The sequence below is a fragment of the Phacochoerus africanus genome, chromosome 11 (assembly GCF_016906955.1).
Source record: "Phacochoerus africanus isolate WHEZ1 chromosome 11, ROS_Pafr_v1, whole genome shotgun sequence".
In the NCBI taxonomy this organism is placed as follows: domain Eukaryota; kingdom Metazoa; phylum Chordata; class Mammalia; order Artiodactyla; family Suidae; genus Phacochoerus; species Phacochoerus africanus.
Window position 1 is genome coordinate 135,384,795 of NC_062554.1, and position 17,530 is coordinate 135,402,324.

Consider the following 17,530-nt stretch of genomic DNA (forward strand, 5'->3'; position numbering starts at 1 on the left):
GATTCGACCCTTAGCCTGGGAACCTCCATATGCCATGGGTGAGGCCCTAAAAAGACAAAAACAAAAAAATTAATTCAGAGAGGGTGCAGTGAAATATGTATTGTGATCTATCACTGGTGGGACTATAGATTGGTACAATTATTTAGGAAAATTAGGCAAATGGTCCCAAGGATGAGAAACATCCAAACCCACTAATTCTACTTCTGGGCCTCAGCATAGCGACGACTTAAGAACATCACAGAGTGTTAGGAAAGAAGATGTTAGCTGCAGTCCTCCATAAAACAGTGACGCTCGGGAAGCGGCAGAAATGCCCCACCATTAGAAATGGTTAACCATGGATTACAGGAATTTTCCCGAAATGCATCAGATATCATAGTCACTGAAAGTCTGTTGAAACGAGGTAGATAAGATGGCATGGAAAATACAAACGTAAGGGAAATACTGGCTGCATATACATGACGAAAACATATAACACGAATAAAAAAATCACGCAAAAGTAGAAAATTTCCCAAAATGTTGAACACTGCTCATGTCTGGGCTGTGAAACTGTAGGTAGTGTTTTTCCCCTTACTGCTCATTTCCTCTATTTTGCCTAATTCCTGTAATGGACACTCTACCAATTACGATGCTTTTAGCTGCAAGGAACAGAAAACCTAACTTGCTCCAGGCAAAGGGACTTTCGCGTCTCACAGAGCTGGGAGTCCAGGGCAGGCGGGACTCAGACCCGAGAGGGCAGCGATGCAGCGTCCCCATCAGGCCCAGGTCTTCCCGTCTCCACTCTGCGTCCCCAGGGCCGTCACCTCGTGGTTTCCACAAAGCAGCTGCCGGGAAACAGCCAGGGGCTGAGGGCCACCGACCACCCGGTGCTCTGTTCGGAAGAAGGGGGGGGTGGCCGTGGAGAGGTGAGCCTGACATCTCCTCCAAAGTGCTACACTGCCACTTGCAGAGCATGTTTATGGCTTCCAAGATTTTGAAGAGTAGCTCATTTCACTGTAGAAAACCGGGGGAACAGAGGGTTTGAAAGGAGACCTCCCACATGATGCTGCTGCAGAGACAGGGTGACCACGTTAACACCATGGTCCACTGGTGCGAAAATCGAAACAATATTCCAGAACATTCTACCATTTGGAAATGGCAAAATTTACTTGGTTGCTTCACTCTTGTAGATAATCTGCGTTAACTCCATTTTCATTGTTGCACATACTGCAGCAGTTAGTACCCCGGACGCAGTGGTTCACTGATCTCTGATGTGCTTTCTTTGGAGCTTCCTTTGAGTGCAATTACTGGGCCTCGTTTGCTAAGACTCTTCACGTACCGTCAAATGAACACATGTTACGCATCCGTAATGGGAAACAATCTAATCAACGAAGTACAAAAAGGGGTCACTTTTGCCATCACTTCACACGTCAATGTAAAGATCGGGTCTATAATTTTTCAAAAACTGTGTTGTTAAAAATGAAGCATTATAGGTAGTTCCTCCCTGTGGTACAGTGGGCTGAGAATCCGGTGTTGTCTCAGAGACGTCAAGGAGCCAATCCCTGGCCCAGCAACGTCCACAGGCCGTGGGTGTGGCCAAAAGAGAAGAAAAAAAATTGAGGCATTATATAAATGTAAGGTATTATTTTGTGTAAACAGAAATAGCAAACACTCAAAATTCTCTTATGACAATAATCTTTCCTAGGGATTAGTTTAGTTTTTATCATACAAATTGTCACCGCTTAAGACATCTTTCAACACTTCACAACTATCTGCTAATATAACAGCAACTTCTATCTTAGGTACTCAAGTATTTACACGCACAGGACCTTACTAATCTATTGATTGATTTAAAAATCATTAAGCACATGACCACGTGCTCTGAAGACCAGGGAAGCACGAACACTCTAGCACACCTGAAGGTGGAAGACAGACTACACACAACCAGCTGAAACGAATGTGCTCAGGGGTAAAACCCAGCAAAGAGCATTTCACTCAGACACCCGTAAAAAGCAGCAGTCAACCCTTCTTTTCTCTTTTACTGTTTCATTCTCTGCTTGTTTCTGCGCCCTGTTCTCTCGCCTGGACTTTGAAACCCGAGCTTGCCCTGCGCTCCGAAGGTCCTGTGGCCTTGGTGCTGGCCTGCCGTCGAAGCTGAGCACTCTCCCACTCCTTGTTCCCGTCCCAGGCCGCCCATCTCTCTGACCGGCTCTGACCTCCAGTGCCCATCACCACCTTCACCACCGTTATCCACCTGCTGCCGCTTTTCCCAGGCTGACGAGCTGGTCGGCTAACACCGTTCATGGCTCAGAAAGATATACTGGAAAGTCAATTCCCCTGGGCTTTTCAATAATAGGAGAAAAGTAATCCAATCTCTGGGACCACAAGGCAAAGACTATGTGTTCAAATTCATCTTACTATACCATGAATAAATTAACTGTACTTAAGAAATTTGGACAACTGTAGGAGTTTGTGCAGCTTTTACAAATGGAGATTTAATAGGTCTTTTACCAGTTACAGAAAGCACGTGCTGGAGTTCCCGTCGTGGCGCAGTGGTTAACGAATCCGACTAGGAACCATGAGGTTGCGGGTTCGGTCCCTGCCCTTGCTCAGTGGGTTAACGATCCAGCGTTGCCGTGAGCTGTGGTGTAGGTTGCAGACGCGGCTCAGATCCTGCGTTGCTGTGGCTCTGGCGTAGGCCGGTGGCTACAGCTCCGATTCAAACCCCTAGCCTGGGAACCTCCATATGCCACGGGAGCGGCCCAAGAAATAGCAAAAAGACAAAAAAAAAAAAAAGAGAAAGCAAGTGCTGGAAGAACAAGAAAACAGGACAGTACAAACAGTACAATGGCAAAGAAGGCACTCGATAAACTCAAGAAGGCTCTTGAAAAACTCAAAAATATATGAAACAACTACACCACAACTATGAAAGTCCAAAGGACATCGCCAGGGTTAAAAAGAAATGCCATTTTTCTTCCCTTTGCATTTGTGCGAGAATTTCAGGGTAATATTCGTCTATAGGATGACCACGTGAGAAGCTAATTTATTAACTGGCCATTTTCAAAAAGCCTAGTAAACTTTTCTTCCGTCCAGGGTGTTGCACGGTTGTGCTAGATCCAACCTGTGCACCTTTGCCACTTATAAATATTTACGTCTTATGAAAGGAAGTAAGAAGAGAAAAACAGGGCGTGTTCCAAGAGGGTATAAAGTGGACACAAATATAATTAAAGCAATAATTAGAAAGCAGAGGACTTACTAATTTTATAATTTACACATGTATTTCCCCGGTGATCTCTCATATTCAAACACAACACTCCGGGGAAGAGAGGAGACTATGAGACGGCAGCAGCACCTGCCTGTCACATGCCCTTTCAGAGTGAAGGGCACGGAGAAAAGTTGGGGGGGTTGCTTGATTTGTATCCCTAGCGGTGCTGTTGGGAAGGAAACTGCTGTTTCTCTTTCCAGACTGTGAAAGTTCACATGTTCGTTTAGGCACATACGGGGATTCCTCCTTCTAAAATGTGAAAAAGGTCATCAGAGGGGCTTTAAAGTGGGAAGTTTAAGCTTTACCACATTGAACGATATCAAAAGCCCCTAGTGTGTTTGCGACTTGGTCTTCAATGGCCAAAAACTGCAATAATAAGACCTGCAGGCTTTTAAAAAGTGACCTTTGAGCTATGAAAGGTCAAACTGTAAAGAACAAAATCCTATAAAATTAAAGCAAAGGAATGAGACAAGTTGAAATTAAAAATGACTGTGGAAGGATATGGTGGCCTGAGATTAGTCAACAAATAATGAAAGAATGGGCTATTTTTTAAAAATCATGAAAAATATTTTGGGCCAACCCAAAATTGTACATTTTAAACTGTTTTTGAAACAGTAATCCAAGAAAGATTTTGGAGTCATATGGAGGTCTGGCATTAATAAATAAAGATTATTGGATGTTCTATTCACAAAGCATTTAGAAATGCGTTTCCATTAAAACGATGACACTGTTTTTTGGTAAAATCTAATATATTTAATTTTGGCACAATAGCAATTTATTATATATTAAAATTTCAAATATATATTTTTGTGTTTAATAAGTCACCAAAGAACTCAAAATAATGGTCTATAAGCATGCTTTTGCTCCAAACACCAGGCTGCTATTGCACTGAAGGCAGTGAATTCCGTCACGGGAGTTATAAGTTCCAGGGCTGCAGATGACTGTGAATAAAAAATAAGTTAATAAGTAACAGTCTCCTAATGCCATGTGAATTAACTTTACATGGAGGATAAATTTTCAAAGAAGGTTCTTTTTTTCTTTTTAATTGCAGTAAAATGCACATAACATAAAATTTACATTTTAACCATTTTTAAGTATACAGTTCAGTAGCGTTAAGTATATACAAATCATCCTAGAACTAATCTCCAGAACTTTCTCATGTGGGAAAAACTGCATCTCTATACTCAATAAACACCTCCCCCCTCCCCCTCTCCTAACCCTGCAGCCACCATTTGTTTCTATGAGTTCGACTCTTCTGAACACCTCATATAACTTTTCACTCTAATCCAGCTTAAACCAAGTCGATGACCTGCGATAGTTTTACTGATCACATGACGGTGACATCAGAAGGCTGACTAGGCCACCCTGTAAATTACAGAAGAAGCCACAAGGGGCCAAGAGCCAAACGCAACCATCGGATGGCCCATGATGACCACGCTTCAGACGCACAGAGACCGTTTCCAACGTGGGGAGGGCTTGCAGATTATCTCTAAGAAGCCTCTGATTTCAAATCCTAGGTCTGTCACGCGCTAACGGAGTAATTTTAGAAAAATCACTTCGCCTAAAACCACACAGCCTGGCCGTCACTCACACGAGAATCACGCGCAGCACGAGTGATACGCCTCGCCTGCGGGAAGTGCGAAGGCAAAGAGAGGGACAAGGACGCCGGGTCAGACCCATCCTCCGTCTCGGATGGCCGCTGGGATCCCGGGCAAAGCAGTCGCTTCTTGGCTCCGGTTTCCTCATTTGGAAAACAGGTGTAACACCAGCCGAGCCACCGGGTGCTGTGAGGACTGACATCAGATGGCTGAGCTGAGAACCAGCAGCCTCTGACAGGCATCAGAAAGCGCTCAACCCTGTGCACGGCAGGGCCGCTGCCTCCCCGCGCTTGCTCCACTCGGGTCAGGGCTGCGAGGCCCCTGCGTGCCAGCTGCCCTCTGACGGGGCCTGGGCCAGGGTCTCTGACTCTCCTGGTCCTGCTTCTCTACTGCAAATGTAGCCAGCTAAGGGGCCACAAGATGCTAACAGCACATCTAAGGCGTGGCTATTCCGGGCTCCAGAGGAGATTCTCTGTCTAGCACCACGATTTAATAATACATGTCACTGAGTGGATCTGGACCATATTACATTACTTAACTCTACATCGTTCTTTCTAAAATGCAGTTTTTCATATTGGGAAATATCCTAACTATCCCTCAGAGAAAGCATTTTCCAGTCGAGGTTCCACAGAGCTCCTCGAGTTTTAATAGACATTTTATTTGGAAATTAACATTTCAGACACGAAAAAAATATGGTAAACAAAGTTAAATAGATTTGTTGCCGTATTAACAAGGATGTTTACAGTGAAAATGTATATGGTAAAATTTTAATGATACTATGTTTCTCAAAGGTGTATGGTCATGGTACACTTTCTCTCAAAACATATAATATTTCTTGAAGAACAAATATAGAAATACTCAGCAAAGACAACAACTGTTAAGTCATTAGACATACAGAGAGAAATCTGCATGCAGACTGACACAAACAGAACTGACACTGGCATAAAATCATTTCAAATAAAATTTAAATAATGATATTCTAATAAATATTCTTATAATTTTAAAAACCTTCATATGTGTAACATCGCCGAGTCCTTATTTGTAGCAGTCTCCTAGGCTATATCCTGAAATATTCTCTTTTAAGTGGAATTGAGGAAAAATGCTAAAATGTTATGTAAATTTAAAGTACAAACTTAGTGGAGTTATCTTCCAGATTTAAGTTTCTGTGAGTGAAACCTCTCCCAACTACAATTAAAAGAGCAGTCTGATTAAATACTGGTTATTTCAATAAGAAGAGAAAGCACTGGTGACTGATGGTATTGACACATAAAGAAATAATAAGTAACGCAGGGGAAAATCTTCACAAATTTTACATATGGAATAATTTCTTGCCTTTTTTTTTCTTTCTTTTTTTTGTCTTTTTAGGGCCACACCCATGGCATCTAGAGGTTCCCAGGCTGGGGTGGAATCAGAGCTGCAACTCACAGAAAAGCTGGTCCTTAACCCACTGAGCAAGGCCAGGCATAGAACCCAGGCCTTTATGGATACTAGTTGCGTTCATTACTGCAGAGCCACGATGGGAACTCCCTGGAATAATTTCTTAAAAATGGAAATTTCTACTATAGCCATAACAGAAAACAATTGATACAAATGGTATTACAATTAAGAACTTGGTAAAAAAAAAATCATAAAAGTAGCAGTAGTCAAACAACACGACTAGGAACTAGCTGCAGATGTATAAGCGATTAAGTGCTACAAAGTGACAGTAATTTAAATGGTCTGGTACTGGCATAAAGGTAAAATTACAAACAAAAATAACAGAAGAGAAAGCTTAGAAAAAACATTCAAATAATTTTTAACAAAGGTACCAATATCATTCAATGAGGAAAGTCTTTTCAACAAATGGTGCTAGGAAACTGGATCTCCAAATGAAAATGAACCAGGTTGACTCTTATCTTATACCATATATTCAAAATTAACAAAAAAATGGATCAAAGATCTAACTGCAAGAGCTAAAATTGTAAAAATTCCTCAAAGAAAATGTAAAGAAAAAGTTCTATGACATTAGATTTTGCCATTTTTTTACATGACACCAAAAACATAAGGACAAAAAAACAAATAGGCAAGTTGGACTACGTCAAAACTACAGCTTTCTCTGCACACTTGAACCAAGGACAGGATGTGTGATGACAAATCACGAGCAGGGGGCGTGCTGTGCCTCTGCAAGCCCAGGACCCTCATCGGAAAGCCAATCAGCCCAAACTGTGAGCTCAGACCTCCAGCCTACAGAATTGTGAAAACAAATTTCTGCTGCCTAAGCCATCTGGTATATGGAATTTTGTCATGGCAGCCCATCCCAATACAGTATTTATCTGAAAGAACTAACAGTAGGATCTTGGAGAGATACTTGCACACCCATCTTCATTGCAGCATTATCCCTAAGAGCGAAGAGGTGGAAGTGACTCAACGTCCATTAACAGATGAATGGACAGAGAAAATGTGGCACACTAGTGCTGGGCCACCTGATGTGATGTCAGGGATGAAAGAAGTTCTGGAGGTGGATGGTGTTGATGGTTACACAGCAATGTGAATGGCCATCTGTGCCTTTCAGCTTGCTTTCAACTTTAAAATGTTAAGTCTTATGTCTATTGTACCACAGTAAAAACGTGATGCATTACATACGCATCAGATTGCAAATATTTAGTTTGGTTATACAAAGGATTGGCACAGACGTAGAAAAACAACATTTGTCTTACACTGCTGTTGCAAAAGTGTTTTCTAAATTTGTTGTATTAATCCAATCTGACATAGTTTAATGAAGTGCTTATCTTATGATCCAATATTAGCTAAAGACATTGAAGAATACTGGATACCAGGATATATAAACAAAAACACTCACAACAGCATTGTTTGTCATGGCAGAAAAACTGAGGAGTAGAAGCAATTTCAGTGAACAATAAAACCGATATACACTCCTGATAGATTCATAACATATTATACAGAAATGAAATTATTAAAAATTGTGTTATAACTACAAAACTGTGACTGAATCTCCCAGACAAAATTTGAAAATAATGCGAATCTGTTAAAACAGCTTACCATTGGACAGATTTTCAGACTGGATTTTTAAAAATCCAACTGTATGCTATTAACGTAAGATGCAAATTTTAATCAAATTAACCTATACCTGCATTGCACACACAAATAAAATCCCAACTACAATTTTACTTTAAGTAACTTGATAAATTGATTTAAAATGTGCAATTTTTAAAAAGAAAAAAGAAGGTGGTTTACCCTCTATACAATAAGACATTTAATTACCACAGTTCAGTAAAACAAAAAAAAAGGGATGCTTTAAAAGACATATATATTTGTGTGTATGTGAATATATGTATATACACATATAAATGTGAGTATATATATATATATATATATATATACACACACACCATATATTATAAGTGTATATTTGCACACACAACACATATGGTATGTACTCTTACATCATGGGTCTGAAGGAGAAGAAATGAAATTTGAAATTAGTAAAATAAATTACTAGAGAATTTTTTCATGGTTGAAAAGCAGGTAAGAAGAGGAAACAAATAGAGAAAATAAGCAATAAGACACTACATTAAACAAAAAATACCAAAGATAATGTCAACAATGTTAAAAAAACAAGTAGCCAATAATTCTAATTCTAGCTTGTATTAAATTGATCAAACAGAAAAAAAATAGTGACAAAATCTGGAAAAAGGAAACATACACCATTGAATGGAACATACACTACTGTACTGAAGAGGCAGCAAAGACAGGCAGATACTAAAGGCATGTTAACCGAAAGAACAGAACTGTACTGAGGAGAATCATAGTATGTTACAGCAGTGGGCACTTACCAGTCTATGCAGTGCGTGGGTGGCTAAAACTGAAGCAAAAATGATGTCCAAATTGGTTACAAAAAATAAGAGGACAGACCTCTGGGTCACCAGAAGATATAGAAAGTAATGGGAGTAATTCAAGGAAACAGGATGAAACAGAAGCTGGGCTTCCAAAATCCTCATATAAACTCCACGCAGATCGCTGGCTGATGTGTGACCTTCCTGTGGGTCAATGATATTGCAAGAAGTTCAGCAAACAGCAAGAGTTTGAATGCTGAACAAACGAAGAATATCCTGCCTACGCCGGGAGAGACTGTTTAGATTTTGAATCTAGCATATTATTAGAACATAAATCAACACTCTTTAGAGGAAAATTAAGCCAGAAGACTTTATATGGCATTCCCAATAAAGTGCGGCATATCACAACAATTATTAGATTGTCAAAAGCACAGAAAATGGTAACTGACAGTCAAGAGAATAAAGACATTCAAGATAACAGAGAAGTGGTAATTAGAAGATAAAGACTTCAGCGCAGTTGGCATAAATGTATTTAAGGACATAAAGGACTAAATTATTGTAATAACTAAACAGATTGAAAAATTCATCAGAGAAATGGAAACTATAAAGCACAAAAATTAAAATTATAAACTGCAAAAGCAAAATATTTGAAGTGAAACAAAACAAAACTGGATTGCTTAAGAGCAGAATAAAGACAAAAACAGAATATGTCAATAAATACAAAGACATACCTATAGAAATTACTTATTATGTAGAAGAAGGAGAAATAAGACGTTCTGTTTGCTTGTTTTTTAAGGCCACACCTGCAGCATATGGAGGTTCCTGGGTTAGGGGTTGAGTTGGAGCTGCAGCTGTGGCCTATGCCACAGCAACATCCGTGACCTACGCCTCAGCTTGTGGCAAGGCCATATCCTTAACCCACTGAGTCAGGGATCGAACCCACATCCTCACAGACACTATTGTACGTTCTTAAGCTGAGCCACAGTGGGAACTCCAAGAGTATTTTAAAAAATGAAACGAATAGAGTGACATTAGCAAAAATACTGGCAGGTCCCAAAGGCAATGCCAACTAAAGAAACATGAAAAAAATCAAACAAAACTCTCAGAATTAATTTGAAAGAATGCTAAAAAAAAAAAATTCTCTGACAGGAAACAGTAAAATGGCAGAAAAAGTCTGTTCTTGTCAGTAATTACTTATAATATAGCTGGATGAAATTTCTCAGACGACAGAGATAGGCTGAATGAACAAATAAAACATGATCCAACTATATACAATCTGGAAGAGACTCATTTAAGAACAAATGAAACAAATAGGTTGAAAGTGAGAAAATGGAAAAAGATGTAAATAATAGTGAAAAGAGAGCTGGGGTGACTAATTCAGACTAAAAGACTTTAAGTCAAAACTGTTATAAGAGAAAAAGAAGGAAATTACATATTCATAAAAAGGTCAAATCACCAAGAAGATATAAATAATGTTACAAATTTATACACAATTACAAAAATATACACAGCGAACAACAAGTAAAGAAAATATACAAAGAAAATATTGACAGGATTAAGGGAGACATAGAGAGCTCTACAGTAAAAATTGAAGATTTCATTACCTCACACCCAGTAATGGACAGAATTTCTAGCGATAGGGTCAATGGGGACTAGAGGACTTGGCAACACTATAAATCAACTAAATTTAAAGACATATAAAGAGTATTTCACCCACAGCAACAGAATACCCAGTTTTATCAAGTGCACATGGAATATTTTCTAGGCTAGATAATATTTTAGGCTGCAAGACAAATCTCCATAACTTTAAAAAGAACGATATCATGGAAATCATCTACAATCACAGTAGAAAGAAGCTAGACCAGTAACATAAGGAAAAATAGAATTTTCACGAATATGTGGAAATTAAACAACACAGGACAAACAGGATAAAGATACCAAAGGGAAACTGGAAAACATATTGAGAAGAACTAGAATGAAACAAAACACACCAAACCATATAAGATTAAGTGAAAGTATAGGAACATTTATTATCAGAAAATTCCTATATTGAAAAAAAAGATCTTACATCAATATTATAACTTTACACCTGAAGGGATGAGAAAGGAGCAAACTAAAGCTATAGACAGCCAAGGGAGGAAATTAAAAAAAAAAAAAAAAGATTAGAGTGAATAGTAATGACAGAAAATTTTTAAAATACAGAAGGGGAAAAAAGTTAATTTTTATAAAGATTAAAAAAGGTAACAAACCTTTAGGTATATTGAGAAAAGAGAGCAGACATAACTTTCTAGAATCAGAAGGAAAGATGGGACATCACTACCAAACTTTCAGAAAAAAAGTGAATCCTAGGAATAATTATGTGCCAACAGATTAGGTAAGGTAGAAAGAAATGAAAAATATCTGGAAACATACACGTTACAAAAAATGACTGAAGAAGAAACAGAACATCTGAAGAAATCTATAACAAGTAAAAACATTGTGGGAGTTCCCTTCATGGCTCATCGGTTAACGAACCCTACTAGGATCCATGAGGATGCCAGTTTGATCCCTGGCCTCACTCAGTGGGTTAAGGATCCGGTGCTGCCGTGAGCTGTGGTGAAGGTCACAGATGCAGCTCCGATCTGGCTTGCTGTGGCATAGGCTGGCAGCTGTAGCTCCAATTCGACTCCTAGCCTGGGAACTTCCATATGTTGCATGCCACAAGTGCAACCCTAAAAAGCCAAAAAAAAAAAGAAACAAAACAAACAAACAAACAACAAAAAAAAAACAAGTAAAGACACTGTGTTAGTAATTGAACACTTACAATAAAGAAAATCTCAGGGTGAGATGGCATCACTGGTAAATACTACCAAACAGTTAAGGAAGAATTAAACTTTTTCAAAAATATAAGAGGAGAGAGACATAGAGCCCACCAAAACTGAATCAAGAAGAAATAGATCACCTGAACAGACCAGTCACTAGAAGTGAAACTGAGTATGTAATAAAAACAAAAGTTCAGGAGCAGACGACTTCACAGGGGAATTCTACCACACATACAAAGAACTTATACCCATCCTTCTCAAACTTTTCCAAAAGACTGAAGAAGAAGGAACACTCCCAAAGACATTCTATGAAGCCATCACCATCCTAATACCAAAACCAAAGATACTACAAAAAAAGAAAGATATAGACCAATAGAGACACAAAAACTCTCAACAAAATTTTAGCAAGTTGAATCCAACAACACATAAAAAAGATCATACACCATGACCCAGTGGGATTCATCCCAAGTTCACAATGATGGTTCAACATATTCAAATCAATCAATGTCATAAACCACATTAACAAAAGAAAAGTCAAAAACCACACGATCATCTCAATAGATGCAGAAAAAGCACTGGACAAAACCCAACATCCATTCATAATAAAAATTCTTACCAAAGTGGGTATAGAAGGAACATTCCTTCCATAAGAAAAGCCATTTACGACGAACCCACAGCCAGTATAATACTCGAGGGAGAAAAGCTGAAAACCTTCCCACTAAAATCTGGAAAGAGACAAGGGTCACTCTCACCACTCTTATGCAACATAGTATTGGAAGTCCCAGCCACAGCAATTAGACCAAAAAAGGGGGGTGGGGTCAGAAAGATATCAAAACTGGAAGAGGAGAAGAAAATTGTCACTGTATGCAGATGACATGATGCTATATATAGAAAGCCATAAGGACTCCACACACAAACTACTCAAACTGACCAACAAATTAGGCAAAGCAGCAGGATCTAAGAATTAACATTCAGAAATTGGATGCCAATAGTGAAATATTAGAAAAGAAATATTTAAAAATACATTTTAAAATCGCACCAAAAATATAAGATACTTAGGAATAAACATGACCAAGGAGGTGAAAGACTTATACACTTAGAACTACAAAACATTAATCAAGGAAATTAAAGAGGATTCAAAGAAAGGTAAAGATATTCCATGGGCCTGGATTGAAAGAATTAATATCATTAAAATGGTCATTCTACCCAAAGCAATCTACAGATTTAATGCAATCCCTATCAAATTACCCATGACATTTTTCACGGAACTAGAACAAATAATCCAAAATCTTATATGGAACCATAAATGATGCAGAATTGCCAAAGTAATCCTGAGTGGGGACAAGCAGAAGGCATAACTCTCCCAGACTTCAGACTATGTTACAAAGCTAGAGTAATCAAGGCAGTTTGGTACAGAAACAGACATACAGATCAGTGGAACAGAATAGAGAACTCAGAAATAAACCCAGAAATAAACCCAGACACCTACGGTCAACTAATCTTCAACAAAGGAAATGAATATAAAATGGGAAAAAGAGTCTCTTCAACAAGTGGTGCTGGGAAAATAGGATAGCTGCATGTAAATCAATGAAACTAGAACACACCCTCACACCACGCATAAAAATAAACTCAAAATGGCTTAAAGACTTAAACATAAGACAAGACACAAAAGAACTCCTAGAAGAGAACATAGGCAAAACATTCTCTGACATCAACTATAAAAATGTTTTCTTAGGTCAGTCTCTCGAAGCAATAGAAATAAAAACAAAAATAAACCAGTGGGACCTAATCAAACTTTGCACAGCAAAGGAAACCATAAAAAAAAAAAAGATAATCTATAGAATGTGAGAAAATAGTTGCAAACAATGCAACCAACAAGGGCTTAATCTCCAAAATATACAAACAACTCCTACAACTCAACAGCAATAAAACGAACAACCTAATCAAAAAATGGGCAGAAGACCTAAATAGACATTTCTCCACAGAAGACATGGATGGCCAACAGGCACATGAAAAAAATGTTCAACATCACTAATTATTAGAGAAATGCAGATCAAAAATACAATGAGGTACCACCTCACACTGTTCAGAATGGCCACTTTTAGTAAGTCTACAAATACCAAGTGCTGAAGAGGGTGTGGAGAAGAGAGAACCCCCCTACACTGCTGGTGGAATGTAAATTGGTAGAACCACTATGAAAAACAATGGAGGTGCCTCAGAAAACTAAATACAGAACTACCAGGAGTTCCCATTGTGGCTCAGCAGAAATGAACCCTATTAGTATCCATAAGGATCAGGTTCTAACCTTGGCTTCATTCAGTGGGTTAAGGATCTGAGGTTGCCATGAACTATGGCGTAGGTAGCAGACACAGCTTGGATCTTATGTTGCTGTGCCTGTGGCATAAGCCGGCAGCTTTAGCTCCAATTTGACCCCTAGCCTACCAACTTCCATATGCTATAGGCATGGCTCTAAAAAACAAACAAAAAAAGAAACAAAAAAACCCAAGAACTACCATATGATCCAGTGATCCCACTCCTAGGCATATATCTGGACAAAACTTCCATTGAAAAAGACATGCAACCCTATGTTCACTGCAGCACTATTTACAATAGCCAAGACATGGAAACAACCTAAATGTCCATTTACAGATGAATGGATTAAGAAGATGTGGTATATATACACAATGGAATACTGCTCAGCCATAAAAAAGAACAAAATAATGCTATTTGAGGCAACATAGATGGAACCAGAGATTCTCATAAAAAGTGAAGTACGTCAGAAAGAGAAATACAAATACCATATGATATCACTTATATGTGGAATCTAAAATATGGCACAAATGATCCTATCTAAAGAATAGAAACAAACTCATGGGTGTAGAGAATAGACTTGTGATTGCCAGATAGGACAGGGAGGGAGTGGGATGGACTGGAAGTTTGGGGTTAGTAGATGCAAACTATTACATTTAGAATGGATAAGCAATGAGATCCTTCTGTATAGTGCAGGGAACCATATCTAGTCACTTGTCACGGAATATGAGGAGGATAATCTGAGGAAAAGAATGCATGTGTGTGTGTGTGTGTGTGTGCGTGTGTGTGTGTGTGTGTGTGTGTTTATGACCGGGTCACGTAGCTCTATAGATGAAATTGACAGAAATCTCTGACGACAAAGTCAAATAAAGACAGGGAAATAAATATCAATATCTCTTTTGAATGCAGAGGCAAAAATCCTCAACAAACTACTACTAACCACTTATAGCACTATATTAAAGTAGTATTCTCCATAATAAAGCAGGATTTAACCCAGGAACAAAAAGGTGCCTAAACATATAAAAACCAATCAGTGTAATATACCATATAAATAGAAGGGAAAAAACTATATGATCATCTCAGTTGATGCAAAAAAAAAAGCCATTTGACAAAACCCCAAATTTTCATCATAAAATACTCAAAAAACAAGAAACAAAGTAGGAAAAAAATTCAATTTGAAAAAGGGCTTTTATGAAAAACTCAATACTAACATCATCTTCAATAGTGAAATATTAAAAGCTTTCCCCCAAGGCAACAATGTCCTAGGGGAATTTCTACAGAGAGTAATTAGGAAAGAAAAAGAATAAAGGCACCTGAATTATGACAGTAAACTAATTGTAGATGACTTGATTATGTGTATGTATACACATACGCACTGTGAGAGAGAGAGAGGAACCTCAAAATACACACACACTACTAGAGATCATAAAATAATTTTTGGTAAAATTACAGGATACAAGATCAACAGAGAAAAATCAGTTATGTCTATACATTCACAGTGAAAAATCCCAAGAAGAAATCAGAAAAACAATTATATTTACATTATAATCCACAAACAATCTAGATGTAAAGTTAACCAAGGGGATTAAACACTGTACAATTAAAATTATAAAACACTGCTGTAAGAAATAAAAGATATAAATGGAAAGACAGCCTGTGTCTTAAAGACTTAATATTCTTAAGATGACAATACAGTGCAAAGTGGTCTACAGATTCAATGCATTCTGGTTCAAAATTCCACCACTTTGTCTTGAAGAAACGGAAAGTTGATCCTCAAATTCACATGGAATTGAAAGGGTCCTCAAATACACAACATAGTTTTGAAAAAATGAACAAAGATAGAACACTCACACTTCTCAATTTCAAAACTCTCTACAAAGCTACAATAATCAAAACAGTGTAGTACTAGCTAAGGAGAGAAGAAACACTAAGCGAATGGAAGTGAGAGTCCAGCAATAACCTCCCACATAAACGGCCAAGCTCTTTTCAACAAGGATGACAAGATCACGCAAGGTGGAAAGAATAGTTTCTTCAGGGAAAGGTGCTGGGACAACTAGATAGAGATACGCCAAAGAATACAATCGAACCCCCAACTCATATTGTTTTATAAAAAGTTATCTTGGAGTTCTCATCATGGTTCAGCAGTGATGAACCTGACCAGTATATCCATGAGGAGGTGGGTTTGATCCCTGGCCTCGTTCAGTGGGTTAAGGGTCAAACATTGCAGTGAACTGTGGTGTAGGTCACAGATGTGGCTGGGATCCCGCAGTGCTGTGGCTGTGGTGTAGGCCAGCTTCTGCAGCTCCGATTCAACCCCTAGCCTGGGTACTTCCATGTGCCGCCAGTGCGGCCCTAAAAAGACAAGAAAATAAAAGATCAGTAGAGGACTTGCCTAGACATTTTTTCAAAGAAGATCTACAAGTGGTGACCAGGTATAGGAAAAGATGCTCAAGGTCAACTGAAATTTGGGAAATGTGAGTCAATTCTGGGATATACCACTTCACATACAAGAGTATCTGTAAGTTTTTTCAAAGGGCAATCACAAGTGTGGTTGAGGAGAAACAGATACCTTTGTATCTTCAGTTGGACTTTAAAACTGTATAGGCACTCTGCTAAACAGTCTGACTGTTACTCAAAAAGTTAGAGAATTGCCATATCATCCAGCAATTCCACACTTCGTATATAACCAAAAGACTTGAAAATGGGTACGCAAGCAGATACTTCTTCATGAATATTCACAGAATGGTATTCGAAACAGTCAAAATGTGTAAACAACCCAAATGCCCCTAAGTAGATGAATGGTAAAAAAAATTAAGTATAAACAAACAATGCAATATTATTCAACCATAAAGAGAATGACATACTAATACATGGTACAGTGTGGGTGAATCTTGAAAACATTATACTAAGTGAAAGAAGCCAGACAAAAGTGATACATATTGTATCTTTTCACTTACATGAAATATCCAGAATAGAGACAGAAAGCAGACTAGGAGCTGAAGGTAGAAAAAACAGGAAGTAACCACTTGTAAGCACAATTTATTTTTGAGGTGATTAAAATATTTGGGAATTAGACAGAGTGGTAGTTGCAACATATTGTGTACTAAATGCCACTCAGTTGTACTCTTTGAAATGGTTTTATGTTACATGAATTTAAATTTAATTAAAAATTGACTTGAGCTTCCTTTGACCCATGGGCCAGTATAAATTGGTATAACGTGTGTAATTGATAATCAAAAAGGGAGGGCAGAGAGAATAATGCAGAAAACAATAAATGACATAAATGACCCCAAATCCTTGAATCAAATAAAAAACATAAATGAATAGATCAAAAAAAACTCAGCAGGAGTTCCTTTCATGGCTCAGTGGTTAATGAACCATGAGGATGCTGGTTCGATCCCTGGCCTCCCTCAGTGGGTTAAGGATCTGGCATTGCCGTGAGCTGTGGTGAAGGTCACAGACACAGCTCAGATCCCCAGTTGCTGTGGCTGTGGTGTAGGCTGGCAGCTGTAGCTCCGATTCAACCCTAACCTAGGAACTTCCATATGCCACAGGTGCAGCCCAAAAAAGCAAAAAAACAAACCAAAAGACTCCATGAAATGTACAGAAACTCTACCCCTATGCACAACAAAGTCAAACTGCTACAAGCCTAAAATAAGGATAGTCTAAATGCTATAGAGAAAAAAAATGACACATTAAATGTGGGGGAGGGGAAGGAAGAATGATGAGTAGCAGCTCACTTCTCAT

The 17,530-nt window shown here is 38.4% G+C and overlaps 1 protein-coding gene across 1 annotated transcript in view; it reads right to left on the reverse strand.

Annotated features, from left to right (window-relative positions):
- Positions 1-4,017: 4,017 nt before the first annotated feature.
- The window catches only part of ZPBP (zona pellucida binding protein), an 81,523-nt gene continuing 68,010 nt past the window's right edge, over positions 4,018-17,530 (reverse strand). Inside the window, exon 8 of the mRNA XM_047752693.1 lies at positions 4,018-4,182. Within this exon, the coding sequence (XP_047608649.1) occupies positions 4,088-4,182 (95 nt within the window). The 3' untranslated portion in view covers positions 4,018-4,087. The remainder of the gene's footprint in view (positions 4,183-17,530) is intronic.